General features: G+C 38.2%; 1 protein-coding gene across 1 annotated transcript in view; it reads left to right on the forward strand.

Moving 5' to 3' along the window:
• Nucleotides 1-14,812, forward strand: part of GPALPP1 (GPALPP motifs containing 1) — a 32,919-nt gene that overhangs the window by 10,850 nt on the left and 7,257 nt on the right. Inside the window, exons 2-5 of the mRNA XM_012805475.2 lie at nt 800-912; nt 3,049-3,133; nt 10,487-10,618; nt 11,010-11,174. Of these exons, the coding sequence (XP_012660929.1) occupies nt 800-912; nt 3,049-3,133; nt 10,487-10,618; nt 11,010-11,174 (495 nt within the window). The remainder of the gene's footprint in view (nt 1-799; nt 913-3,048; nt 3,134-10,486; nt 10,619-11,009; nt 11,175-14,812) is intronic.

Consider the following 14,812-nt stretch of genomic DNA (forward strand, 5'->3'; position numbering starts at 1 on the left):
CACTGTGGCTAATGCCTATAATCGTAGCACTTTGGGAAGCTAAGGCAGGTGGATCATCCAAGCTCGGGAGTTCAAGACCAACCAGAGCAAGAGTGAGACCCCATCTCTACTAAAAATAGAAAAACTAGCTAGTCATTTGTGGTGGGTACCTATAGTCTGTGCTACTCGGGAGGCTGAGGCAAGAGCATGACTTGAGCCCATGAGTTTGAGGCTGCTGTGAGCTATGACAGGCAGAGCACTCTATGCTGGGTGATAGAGTGAGATGCTCACAAATAAAAAATTTTTTAAAAAGTATTCTAGTAGTCGGTAACTGTGGCAGTCTAGTATTTTAATAAAATTCTTATATGAAGAATTTTTATATAGATATATTACTGTTATACTGATCACTAACAATTTTAGGCCAAAACTAAGTTCTAAGAAAAGTTAAGTAATCCTACCACTCTGAGAGGCTGAGATGGATTCCAGACCAGCCTGAGCCAGAGCAATACTTCATCTCTAAAAATAGCCGGGTGTTGTGGTGGGTGCCTGTAGCCCCAGCTACCAGGGAGGCTGAGGCAAGAGAATCTCTTGAGCCCAAGAGTTTGAGGTTGCTGTGAGCTGTGATGCTACGGCACTCTACCAAGGTGACAGTGAGACTCTGTCTCAAAAAAAAAGTTAAGAACTTATGTGGTGTCCATTTTTGCTTATTTGGTAAGATTAATTTATTGTTTCAGTGTTCTACACAACTAGTTGAAGTTAATGCTACTTTTAAAAATTAAAATTTTTCTTTGTGAAAAAAATTTGACATATATGCATAAAGTTATACTATTGTGTTTTCAGGAAGCAGAGAAGAAACCAAGATGATGATGATGATGGGTTTTTTGGACCAGCCCTGCCTCCTGGATTTAAAAAGCAGGATGATTCTCCTCCAAGGTAATGATATGTAATATTTCTGGCCATTTTTTCCTGAATATTTCAACTAGTATCTGTTAATTCATTAAACAGATGTCTGAAATTGTTTTTTAACTTATGTATTTATAATAACATTTGAAATGGATCATGCATAGGGAAAAGTACTTTCATAGTTCATAAAAAATGTCCACATCTTTTATTTGATATTCATAAAAGCATTTTGTGGTAGGCTGGATAGAACATTGTGGCTCATGCCTGTAATCTTTGCACTCTGGTAGGCTGAGGCAGGTGGATTGCTTCAGGTCAGGAGATTGAAACCTGGCCTCAGCCAAACTGCAACAAAAAAAATTGCCAGGCATTGTGGAAGGTGCCTGTAGTCCCAGCTTCTTGGGAGGCTAAAGCAAGAGAATCTCCTAAGCCTAAGAGCTGAAGGTTGCTGTGAGCTGTGATGCTACAGCACTCTACCAAGGGCAACAAAGTGAGACTCTGTCTATAAAAAAAAAAAAAAAGTTTGCTAATCCCTGGGATGTAACATTCCTTTCAAGAAAACACATTACTTAGATGCCTAGTAATTTTCTTTAAGGATTATGTTCTGGCAGTAATAAAATATATGTGCAAAACAAACAGCTGCTATCACAGACTGAGTCAGAAACCTTTTATATAACTATAGCATGCCAGGGTTGTATTCCTTTACTATATTGTAAGATGCTATGTACCAGTAATTTTATCTCCTCAAATTCCCTGAGGCCAGAAAATTAAGCTATAATTGCATTTGTAGACCTGTTAAAAACTACTCAGGAAAAAACCTGTGCTGTACTTCCTAATAATAGCTAATTTGATCTTTCTAACAATGCTGAATGTTCCCATGTTTCACATGCAAAATTGTTCCCTTCAAAGAGGTTTCATGAACCAAGACAAGAGGTTATTAAATGGTCAGGATCAGAATCCGGACTTTCTGACTCTCAGTTACTGTTATTCTGCCAGGAGGTGTCTCTGTGGGGCTCTAATGGAATACAGTGTAATGTAACCTGGAAAATTCAACTTGGGCCGTTAGTGCCTTCTGGGTTGGTAACACTGATACTGTGATAGCTATAGAAAAAACGCTGCTGCAAAGGCAAGGAGGAAGAAACTTAAAAGTATGAAAGGGAATAGAAAATGTCTTTTTAATTTTTCTCTATCTAAAGTAACACTGTCTGTTTTCAAGACCCAGTATTGAGGCAGTTCTCTCTTTGGAATTGATGACAACTGCCTATAATGTATTAATAGGGCAATTCAAAAGAAAATGAACTTTGACATCCAGTAGGCCAGGGTTCAGACTCCAGCTTAACCACTTATTAGTTGTGTTAACTTTGGTATTATTTTATGTTGCTGTCCTAGAAAGTGGAGTAACTTATACCTACCATGGTGGTTTTAAGAAGACAAGAGAGTATGCTGGTTGAAATATGGTTAGAACAATACCTTTTTCTCATTCTGAGTCTCAATGAACTAGCTACATTCTTCTAGAAGTCCACATTGTGATTGAACGTGGTGAGGGCAATGTATAGATTTTTACGCTGCCATGGCACACACACCATAGATTGCTGACATTGTACACACATGCTTTATATTTCCTTAGGACAGTGGTTCTCAACCTTCCTAATGCCGTGACCCTTTGATACAGTTCCTGTGGGTCGTGACCCACAGGTTGAGAACCACTGCCTTAGGGGAACTTACTTTCTACTTTAGTAGTTCTGACTGTAATTATAATATCCCCAACATGTTTTTCAGTGGACAGTGAATATCAACACTGACGGGAAGCCAAGGCATAATATAGAAAAAAAAATTTCACAAGATTTAGTGTATCAAAAGGAATTTTTTACAAACATCTTAATTATTTAATATTCTTTTTAGGAACTGGGCATATGCTAATCTCACAAAGATTGAGAATCCTTGGCTTGGTATCTAATTATTGATGAATGAGTAAAAAGTTAAAATGCAAAAGTTAGGTTTTTTAAAGATACCTAGTAGAAAAATACTAAGTAATTCTGTAAAAATAATGTGTTAAATAAAAGTATTATCTTTAATATTTGTTGCTATCTGGCTCATCTTTGTGAACTTTTATTCTGAAGTGGGTTTTTAAAGTCAAAGAGAATGGTAAAATTACATTTTCTTTTTCAGGCCTCTAATAGGTCCTGCATTGCCTCCTGGTTTCATTAAATCCACACAGAAAAGTGACAAGGGCAGAGATGATCCAGGACAACAGGTATCACATTTCAAGTCTAAAGTCTGAAAAGTTTTCATTTAAACAATAAGATGCAGCAAACTCCAAACTTTATGTATGTAGTAACTACAATCATTTGACTCAAATGTAATATAAGACTCAGTTGCATTCAGATTGATTTAAGATTGTCACATAAGTAAGTGAAATCCAAAGCTGTTCATAAACCTGAGATCCTCTTAGAAAAATAATAAGGTTGGTAGGATATTATTTGTTTTTGCTTATTTTTGAGGGTGGCTTATAATTGTTAGAAAAATAGAATGTGGGCTTGGTGCCTATAGCTGAGCAGCTAGGGCACCAGCCACATACACTGGAGCTGGGGGGTTTGAATCCAGCCCAAGCCTGCCAAACAACCGTGACAACTACAACCAAAAAATAGTCAGGCATTGTGGTGGGTGCCTGTAGTCCCAGCTACTTGGGAGGTTGAGGCAAGAGAATTGCTGAAGCCCAAGAGTTTGGGGTTGCTGTGAGCTGGGATGCCATGGTACTCTATCCAAGGTGACATAGTGAAACTCTGTCTCAAAAAAAAAAAAGATGAAAAATGTGATGAAAGGTTTAAGAACTTAATTGTGATTTTACCTGGAGGAGACAAAACTCAGGAGACTTTTAATTAAATTTACTTTGAAATTAACTCTCTCCTACCCAGTACCTTGTACCTGTACAAATGCACTGGTACACAAGTGAATTTATGACAAGATCCAGTGATTTTGAAGTAAAGCATGGAGGCTATTTTTTTTTCCCTTCTTAACATAATAGTTGGTATTTGTAGGGTGCTTTATACTTTGTAACGTGTTTTCCTCATGGCCTTATGAAATAGATAGTGTCTGCATCTGACAGATGCAAAGACTAAAGAAGTTGGGTAACTTAGCCAAGATTACACAACTTTTACTTATCAAAGCCATGGTTCAGACCCAGTTCTTAAGACTTTTAAGTCACTTGTTCAATCTAGTATACTGAAGTACCTTCTAAATGAATTCATGTAATCATGAGACTCCACTAAGAATTCCACACTAACACTGAAAGGGGGTATTACACAGTGATTGAGATCATGAATTTCAGTGTCATTTACTCATTCTTTCAACAAATGTTTATCAAGCACCTGCAATGTGTCAGGCATATGGTCACAGAAATGAATTTGTCAATAAATTCTGTCATTCCTACCTTCAGAAGACTTTAGAATCCAAACACGTGGCTCCCACCCTGGTCAAAGTGACCAGGTATTTCACCAATCTTACTGGTCTTCATGCTTTATTTGGCCCTTGCTCCTCTACTATCCCCTCAACAGCTGCTAGAGGGTTCCAGATGAAATGAAGTCAGATTGTGTCACTACCACTCAAACCCATCAAATTGCTCCTCCTCTTTCCGGGTAAAAGCCAGAGTCCTTTCAGGGCCTTCTATAATCTAGCTCCCATTAGAACTCCGATTTTATCTTTTACTTTGATGTGACCACACTGGACGCCTTACTGTTCCTTTTCCAATGTTTCAGGCCAACTCCTACTCTGAGCATTTATCCTGCTGTCAAGTCTGTCGAAAATGTTCATCCCCTAGATGTCTGTGTGGCTGACCTCCTAAACCTTCAGTTTTTTGCTAGATAGTCACATTCCCAGTGTGGTCATCTCTGACCTCTGAATTCAAATTTGCTATTATCCCCTTTCCTCCTTTAATTTTTCCATAGAATTATATATAACTACTGAAAATACCAGTAATTTTACAGCTTTTTATTGTTTGACTCTCTCTACTAGAATCTCTACAGAGATTCTTATCTTATCACCAGTGCCTGATACATAGTAGATATCCATACATTTTTTTTTTAATAAATGAATTCAAGTCATGACACAGTCTGTGTTCTCATTGTAGTGGAGAACACATACATCAAGTAATTTCTAACATGAATGATTCAAGAGGTGAAAAAAGTACACATGGCACCATGACAGGGGAATCTAAACCAATCTGAAGAAATGAGAAAAAGTCTTCTTTTCTGAAAAAATAAAAGTCTGAACTAAAGATTGATGAGTTGGAGATAGCTCAGCAAAGTAGGCAGGAAACGTTGTTCCAGAGAGTACAAATAGCTTATTTAAGGGCAAAAGGGTGAATTTAAGGGCAGAGTGCTAGGATTACAGGGAGAAAGTTGTCAAGAAGTTCCCTGTCATTAGAATGGAGAGAGTAAATGAGGGAGGTTGGCAAGAGCCAAGGCTTTGGATTCTAGGTGAGTTTAGTTTCCTTGTTAGTAACATGCAGGTGGTTATACTTATTTCATAAAGTTATAAGCATCAAATCAGGATAGTAGGTATTCAACTTGTAATAACTCTTATAATACTACTGTTACCGTTATCCTTATTGCCTCATCTATAAATGCCGTAGGCTAAGTATAAAGAACCCTCTTTTTTATTTTTTTAGAAGTAGTCACTCTGTTGCCCAGGCTAGAGTGCTATGGCATCCCTAGCTCACAGCAACCTCAGACTCCTGGGCTCAAGTGATTCTCCTGCCTCAGCCTCCTGAATAGCTGGGACTGCAAGTGCCTGCCATGACGTCCAGCTAATATTTCTATTTTTTTAGTAGAGACAGGGGTCTTGTTCTTGCTCAGGCTGGTCTTGAGTGCAAGGGTTCCTACCACCTTGCCCTCCCAGAGTGCTAGGATTATAGGCATGAGGCACCACACCTGGCCTAGGAACCCTTTCTAAAAAGGGTGTTAAATCCAGGAGTAAATTTCCAGGGGAAGGCCTCCCAGCCACATGGAAGACTGAGCTGACAGGCCAGGCTCGGCTCTTCCTACCACAAACACGAAAGAGTACTAAGGAAAGGCTGGGCATGGTGGTTCACACCTATAATCCTAGCACTCTGGGAGGCCAAGGTGGGTGGATTGCCCTAAGCTCAGAGGTTCAAGACCAGCCTGAGCCAGAGTGAGACCCTATCTCTACAAAAAAAAGCCAGGTGTTGTGGCAGGAACCTGTAGTCCCAGCTATTTCGGAGGCTAAGGCAAGAGAATTGCTTAAGCCCAAGAATTAGAGATTGCTATGAGCTATTATGCCACAGCACCCTACCAAGGGCCACAAAGTGAGACTCTGTCTCAATAAAAATAAACAAATAAATAACAGGAAAAAAAAGAAAATAAAAAAACAAAACTTCAAACTAAGACAATTCAAAGTAAAATTCAAAAATAAAAAAAAGTACTGGGGAAAAAAACAGCAACCAAGTTATAGCTAAGCTCAAAAGAAAGAAAGGGGAAATCCACAGGTGTAATAACGTTGAAAGAATTCAAAGCCAAGCACAAGTTTATACAGCAGGTGACCACAGTAGTTATAGAGAAAACCCAGTCATAAACCCTAGAGGATTTGGGTCTAGCTTCTGGTTCTCTCAACCAAAGGAGATTGAATTGAGCCCCTGCATAAAACTCACACCTTCAAAGTTCTGCTCTATAAAAAAAGGACTAGCGGACCAGAAAAGTGTAACCCACTGTTCTTTGGAAAGTGGCAAAGAAGTTTGCTTCAGTGTGGAGTCTTGTCATACTACCTGTAAACAACTTTCAAATGTTTCAGAAAAAAAGTGTATCTGTCTATCTCATGGAGGGAGTGGGGATGTAGAAAACAAAAAGGCCGGGTGTGGGTGGCGCCTGTTGTTCAGTGGGTAGGGCACCGGCCCCATATACCAAGGGTGGCAGGTTCGAACTCAGCCCCAGCCAAACTGCAACAAAAAAATAGCCAGGCATTGTGGCAGGTGCCTGTAGTCCCAGCTACTCAGGAGGCTGAGGCAAGAGAATTGCCTAAGCCCGGGAGCTGGAGGTTGCTGTGAGCTGTGATGCCATGGCACTCTACCAAGGGCAATAAAGTGAGACTCTGTCTCAAAAAAAAAAAAAAAAAAGCTAAAAGTTATGGCTCACACCTATAATCCTGGCACCGTAGGAGGCTGAGGCAAGATTACTTGAGGCTAAAAGGTCGAGACTAGCTTGGGTAACTTAGCAAGACTCTGTCTTTATAAAAAAAATTTTTTTTTCTTTAATTAGTTGAATATAGTAGCACATGTCTATAGTCCCAGCTACTCAAGAGACTGAGACTGGGAGGTTTCTCGAGCCCAGGAATTTGAGGTTACAATGAGCCAGGATTGCACCATCACACTCTAGCCTATGTGCAGGCTGGGTGGCTCATCCCTGTAATTCTAGCACTCTGGGAAGCCAAAGCAGGAAGATGGCTTTAGGTCTTGAAGTCAGGAGTTCAAGACCAGCCTGAGCAAGAGCGAGACCCAGTCTCCATAAAAAATAGAAAAATTAGCCAGGCCTAATGTCATGTGCTTGTAGTCCCAGCTGCTAGGGAGATTTGAGCCTAGAAGTTTGAGATTGCAGCGAGCTATGATGATGCTACTGCTCTCTACCCAGGGTAACAGAGCAAAACTTTGCCTCCCAAAAGAAAAAACAAGAAAAGAAAAAAAATTAATCTGAGTGAGGATATATGGATGTTCCATATACTCATCTTAGCACTTTACTGTATGTTTAAATTTTTTCAAAGTAAAAGGCTAGGGAAAAATTTTCAAAAAAGTAGAATAATTTGGCTTTATTCACACTTGGAATTTTGTCTTAATCTAGTTAGTAGATGGGTAGCTTATATAAGTTCCTAGGTGGTATACATTCTGTGTTCTCTACCTTTTCTTAGCAAAAAGGTGACAGTAAGGGTTGGAACATGGATTATACCACAGTGTACCTGTTCAAGGTACTCTTGGCTCTGTTTGCTTTATAATTTTACTTTAACTTAATTTTTTTCAAAAGATATTTCTTTTTCAGTTTTTGGATTTTCATTTTCTCAAGAGGGACTTATCTTGGTATCTCATTTGCAGAATATATCCCCAAATTAAGATATGCACAATAACACTAATGGTTAGCAATTGTCAGGTGTTTACCACAAGCCACACACTGCAAAGCACAGCACCAGCATAAACTTAATCTAATCTGGATGACAATCCAGGGAAGCAGAGTATCGGCTGAAACTTTTCAAATAACAAAAAATCCAACTCGAAATGGAACTTTGTCTTATAGCAAATGGGTTGTTTATATAATTTCCTTGGTAGCGTATATTCTGTATTCTCCAAATAAGGAAAATGTATTTCACACATAACAAGAGGTCTAGAGGTAAGATTATTCTGGGGTTGGTTAATTCAACACCCTAATGATATCAAGGGCTCCAGTTTTCTCAGTCTTTCCACTCTACCATCCATAGTACGTTCATTCCTTTTAGGCTGACTGCCCTCATCATGCCAAGAAGCCTGCCAAAGTTCTAAGATTAACAAGCAGTTGGCAATGTTCAGACACAGAAGGGTATGGCTCCAAAAGGATGAACAAAATGCAGGGTTCTCTTGGCAAAAAAGTAGTAGTTATTGGTAGGAGCTGCTATAATCCCCATCTAAAAGACCAGAAAATCAAGACCTAGAAAGTTTAAATAAAATTCCTCATGTTACAGGGCTATTCTAGCGGCAAATGAGACCTTAAACTATGTGTAACTCTGTAGCTCAAACTGTAAGCCATATGGGTACATAAGTTCTGTTGCAATTCTGGATAAAATAATGTACATTTTTAAGAAAAGTCAAAGAAGTAATTCATCTAGAACACTAAATTGATTTTAACACCCAGATGGGATTTGGATTTATGGTTCCATTTCTGATTTTTGATTTAGTGTGTTTGGCCGAATTTTCTGTTTCTTTCTTTCTCCATCTCCCACCCCTACCCTGCTTAGTTTGTGTCTACTAACATCATAAGTGCCTCAGCCTTTCAAGACTTGCTGAAGTTATGCCTTCATAAAGCCATTTCTTACTAGATTAAAAGTAAAAATACCATTAGTGTATGCCATCATCTTAAACACTAATACTACATTGGTGCCATGTCTCCTACGGTTGTTTTTGTTTGTTTGTTGCAGTTTTTGGCCAGAGCTGGGTTTGAACCTGCCACCTCTGGAATATGGGGCCAGGGCACCTTACTCCTTTGAGCCACGAGTGCCGCCCCATCTCCTACAGTTTTAAATGTTCATTGAATCTTTTGTGTCCGTTCATTTGGTGTCACCGAGTATTTATGTCTGCCAAGAGTTATGCGTACACTTAAGATAATGTCTGTTATATCAGAGCACTTACTATGGTCGAAATAAGCTATAAACACTTAAAGTTAAATCACTAGTTGTTGAAATAAAGAAAATAATAGAAGGGCTGCTATCATATAAATAGAAAAAATACTATCCTTGATCTCAGAATATTTAATTCTTAGATACTGATTTTATAAAATCAGACAAGTTGTTTATCTCTTCTAAATATACTTCTCTAAGATAGATTTCCTTAAAAAAAAAAACCACCCACAGGAATAATGCCATTTCAAGGTTCTGTTACAAGAATCAAATGAAGTATTGAGTGCCAAAGTCCATAGTTGCTGTGTGTATGTGTGATTTAAACTAAGCCACAAGCAAATATATAATTGTCTAATATAATATAAATAATTGTCTAATTATTTATACAAATAGTATTGCTATAAAGGTTCAAAGAAGAAACCTCAGATACTATTGGGTGGTTAGAGGGGGGAAATAAAAGCAGTACAGATGAACTACTGATCCTGCTTGTTTGGAAAAACGAAAGAAGAAGCTGCCTGTCAGAGCAGGAGAACAAATATGTTATTGTTATTCATCTTAATAGATCTTCTCCACAGGACAGGGTCTGCCTTTAAACTCTAGCCCCTAAGGCACATAGCCTATATAGCACCTAACACAGAATCGTACGTGGAGGTGGTTTACCAAAATAATTTAATAAGAAGAAATTGAATTCAATTATTACAGTACTCTTTTGTCTTTGGAGGGAGGAAATTACTTTTGGAACTGAATTAGCTCATTTGAGTCAGTGTTTTGTGAGTTACTGCACAGCACTTCTATCTCAGTGGACTCTACCAAATCATAAAGGCTGATGTAGTTCCCAGGAATCCACTTCTTATGTACATCTTAATCTAAAGAGCTTTTCATGTACCAGGAATGAAAATAGTTTGAACTGTATCATCTCTCGCCAGTGGTAATAAATGCCTTGACTACTACATTGAGAAGAACTCTGAGGCCACATCTCTGTCCGTTAGGAAGATGGTGAAGTCCACCATGGACATAGGAGGAGAGGTGGGATGGCCACATGCCATAGACTTACCACCTCTGTGCTGGGCACTGGAGGAAGAAAATGTCCTCATTGTTCATTGATGAGCCAGTGCTCTGTTGTTTACATTTTTGTTTTCTTTTCTATGAATCATAAATCTCAGCTAAGTTCAAGTAATTTAGGATTATTTTCTATAACCTATAGTTCTGCTCTTGGTTTAAAGGTAATGTCTTATTTTAAAAGGACACAGATAGCAGTGAAGATGAGGACATCATTGGACCAATGCCGGCAAAAGGACCGGTTAACTATTGTGTAACAACAGAGTTTGAAAAAAGGGCCCAGAGAATGAAAGAAAAACTGACTAAAGGAAATGATGTAAGTTTTCAAGACACTTTAAGAAATAAACTAGATTATAAATCCAAATTTTAGAAACAAACATTAAAAAATGTGTATCTTCTATTATATGCTTTTCATATGTCACATATATAAAGAAAATTTAGAAGTGAGAAAACCCAGAAATTCTAAAGGAAAAGATTGGCAAATTTCTGTACTAAAATTATCCTATACATCAAAAGATAGCATAAAGTCAAAAGAATAACAAATTGGATGAAAATATTTGGAACATATATATTATATATATATGTTATAAAATACATATGTTTATATATTATAAAATATTTGGAACATATATATTATAGTCTTTAAGTAACTTTAAAACCTCAATTGAGAAACAATTACATTTGTTTTAAACTTATTTCTCTTCAAGGATTCATCTAAACCAATTATAAGAGAGTCGTGGATGACAGAGCTTCCTCCAGAAATGAAAGACTTTGGTCTTGGGCCAAGAACTTTTAAGAGAAGAGCCGATGACAAATCTGGAGATCGGTCAATCTGGACAGATACTCCAGCTGACAGGGAAAGGAAAGCTAAGGTGAGATGTTTTGTTTGTTTTTATATTTCTGTCCATGTTGGCTCAACTTGGAAAAGACATAAGGCAAAATTATTTATGGGTACTATTCTTAAAAATGTAGATTGAAAAGAAAAAATATAAATGTTCTCTAGAAGGCAGGTTATGAGGAAAGAAAGTGACACCAATTGCTTGCTGTTGCCTTACTATTTCCTAATAAACTTTCTCATCTAAACCTCAAGAAAACCCTGAGACAGAGGTTTATTGACCGTATCTTATCAGGAGGGGCACTAACCTCTATGTGGTCAACTTTTCTAGGGTCACAAAGCTAGTAAGTGATGAAAAAGGCCTTTGTAGCTCCTAATTCCTTTGTCATTTTACAATATTATGCTATCTTGGCTCGGCACGCACAGCACAGTCGTTATGGTGCCAGCCACATACCCCAAGGGTGGCAAGTTCAAACTCAGCCTGGGCCAACTAAACAATTGCAACAAAAAAAATAGCCGGATGTTGTGGCGGGCACCTGTAGTCCAGCTACTTGGGAGGCTGAGGCAGGAGAATCACTTGAGCCCAGGTGTTTGAGGTTGCTGTGAGCTATGACATCAGAGCACTCTACTGGAGGCAACAAAGTAAGATTCTGCCTTAAAAAAAAAAATCCAACTCAGCCCATTGGTTACAGCACCAGCCACATGTACAAAAGCTGGCAGATTTGAACCTAGCCCAGGCCAGCTAAACAACAATGACAACGGCAACAAAAAAATAGCCAGGCACTGTGACACACCTGTAGTCCCAGCTACTTCGGAGGCTGAGGCAACAGAATTGCTTAAGCCCAAGAGTTTGAGGTGCACTCTACCAAGGGCAACATAGTGAGACTCTGTCTCCAAAAAAAAAAAAAATCCATTTTAATTTTCTCTTCTTGAATCTTTATTTATTATGAAATATTTCCTTTTTTTTTTTTTTTTTTTTCAGTTTGTGGCCAGAGCTGGGCTTGAACCCACCACCTCCAACATATGGGGTCAGCACCCTGCTCCTTTGACCCACAGGCACCACCCTTTTTTTTGCTTTGTTTTTTTGTCTTTTAGAGACAGAGTCTTACTTTATTGCCCTCAGTAGAGTGCTATGGCATCATAGCTCACAGCAACCTCCAGCTGTTGGCTTAGGAAGTTCTTTTGCCTCAGCCTCTTGAGTAGCTGGGACTACAGGCACCCGCCAGAGCACCTGGCTATTTTTTTGTTACAGTTTGGGGCTGGGTTCAAACCTGTCACCCTTGGCATATGGGGCCAGCGCCCTACCCACTGAGCCATAGGTGCCATCCTTTTTTTCTTTTTTTTACAAGTTTTTTGGCCAGGGCTGGGTTTGACCCTGCCATCCTCGGCATATGGGGCCAGTACCCTACTCCTTGAGCCACAGGCACCACCCTATTATGAAATATTTCATTGCATGTTAGGAATTAAACCAGTAACTTAAGCACTACTCCTTAAATTTACTTCATATAAAGGTTTTAATTTCCAAAAGATGTCCCATCTTTACTAATTATCTTCTTATAAATTCATCATTTCTGACTTAAATACTTACACACTTAATTCATTCAACATTCATAACTGTTTATCTCATTCATCAATACCTAGAATTATCATGATTTCTATTTTTATTCTGTAACTATAAATTGAATACCTGTTCTGCCAGGCATTGTGTTTGATTGCAGATGATAGAAAGCTGAAAGACAAAAATGGAAAAACAAATATCCAATGTACTCAATACTAATATGAAGCTAGGAGATGATCTGATTCACACCCAGATAGGTGAAAAACTCATTTCAATTCAAGTTGGGAGGAGGAGGAATGAGGGAGGGGGGTTTGGGGTGCTCCCACTGAATGGGCACAAGAGGGATTCTAGCATGTTCAAATATTATGATTTGGTTGTTTGTACCCTCACATTAACCTAAAATTAAAAAAAAAAAGAAAGAAAGAAAGAGAGAAAGCTGAAAGAGCTCCTTAAGCAGTTCTCATTTTAGTCGAGAATTGGTTTTAAAATACAGCGTTACTCTTAAAATGTGGAGGGTATATTGAAGTTTCCACATTTAGCACACTACCTGTGTATTGGCAATACTGTAAGTTCTCTTTTGTTCTAAGATCAAAGAAAATCTGAGAGTCATTATAGAAAAGTGAAAAACATACACATGCAAAGGCAGAAGAGCTCAGAAAGGATGTGGCCTATCAGTGCGACCTATCACAGACCTTGAAAGCCAGGGTCGCAATGCCTATCCATTCTTCCTTAGTGTTTTTTTAAATATGCTTGCATTTTTATAATTTAACCTTTAAAATTATATCCAAAAAGACAACTAATACTCTCGCTCACCTACACTTCATTGACTTGTTTTCTTTTTTATCCTTCTGTTCCTTATTGTAGATAAATAGATGTCTAGCCTGCAGTCAGGTATGCAGGGAGTCTGCATCAGAGGAGAATATCATAGTAAAATGGACCAAATGGAAATCAGGCAGTACAGTTTGAACTTTTTAATTCCTACGTCTGTGTATGTCACAAATTATGTAGTATCACAGAGCTGTTCCTTTTCTCGTGTCTTCAGTTCTGTGTAAAGTTCTTGACTAAGATTTATAACGGGTCTTAGCCAAATTTCCTTCTCTCCACTCGCTTCATCTTTTTTTTTTTTTTGGGCCAGGGCTGGGTTTGAACTCACCACCTCCGGCATATGGGGCTGGCGCCCTACCCCTTGAGCCACAGGCGCTGCCCCGCTTCATCTTTTTATATTTGCTTGCCCAACATCCATCTCTCTTACCTCTGATGTTCTCACATTCACTCAATCAATGTGGCCTAAAAGAAAATGCTCTTCAGTAAGAAATGAAAGTGTTTTACATAAATTAATTGAATGAGATCCGTTATGTCCTTACCTCCCAGGCTTGACATGATCTACTGCCTTTTGATAGTAAATGTTTCAATTTTTATCTCCATTTTACCATAACATCATCTTTCTCTTAATACTTTCAGTTAAAATCATCTGTCCTCTGGGGGAAATTTTATAGAAAAATAAGGAATGAGCCATTCTAGGTTTCTAATGTACTTTATTACATACAATGTTGTTTTAGAACATTATTAAGGTAAAAATTATATGAAGGCCTCCTTGGTTTTCCTAAGCGAATAACAACAGTATAAAAATAGGCTCTGAGACCCACAGCTTTCAGTAGTTTGGGGCTTCCTTGTTCCTAGTTAGGAGCACATTCTCTAGAATATCAGTTTGTTTTTTTCTAACTAAAATTTGTTAGACATTTACCTAAGCACTTCATTTTCCTATGTGCACTATCGTAAATGGTATTTTTGCCTTGTTTTGTTTTAAATTCCAATCGTGTGCTGATATATTTGTATATTTACCTTGTATCCTGCAGCTTTGTGTACTTACTCATTAGTCCCGGGAGTATTTTGGTAGATTCTTCAGGGTTTTCTATACAGTCACGTGATCTGGGAATAAAGGCAGTTTTATTTATTTTTTCAAAATATACACCTTTTTTATTTCCCCCCCCAAGTGATTTTATTGTTTTTGAAAATAGATAAAATGAAATTTCTTTGTAAGCCTTATTTTCACTCCTACATTTTGTCCTCAATCAGATTCTTTTTTTTTTTTTTTTTTGAGACAGAGCCTCAAGCTG

Source organism: Otolemur garnettii, unplaced genomic scaffold (assembly GCF_000181295.1).
Source record: "Otolemur garnettii isolate 467f Iridium unplaced genomic scaffold, OtoGar3 scaffold00043, whole genome shotgun sequence".
In the NCBI taxonomy this organism is placed as follows: Eukaryota; Metazoa; Chordata; class Mammalia; order Primates; family Galagidae; genus Otolemur; species Otolemur garnettii.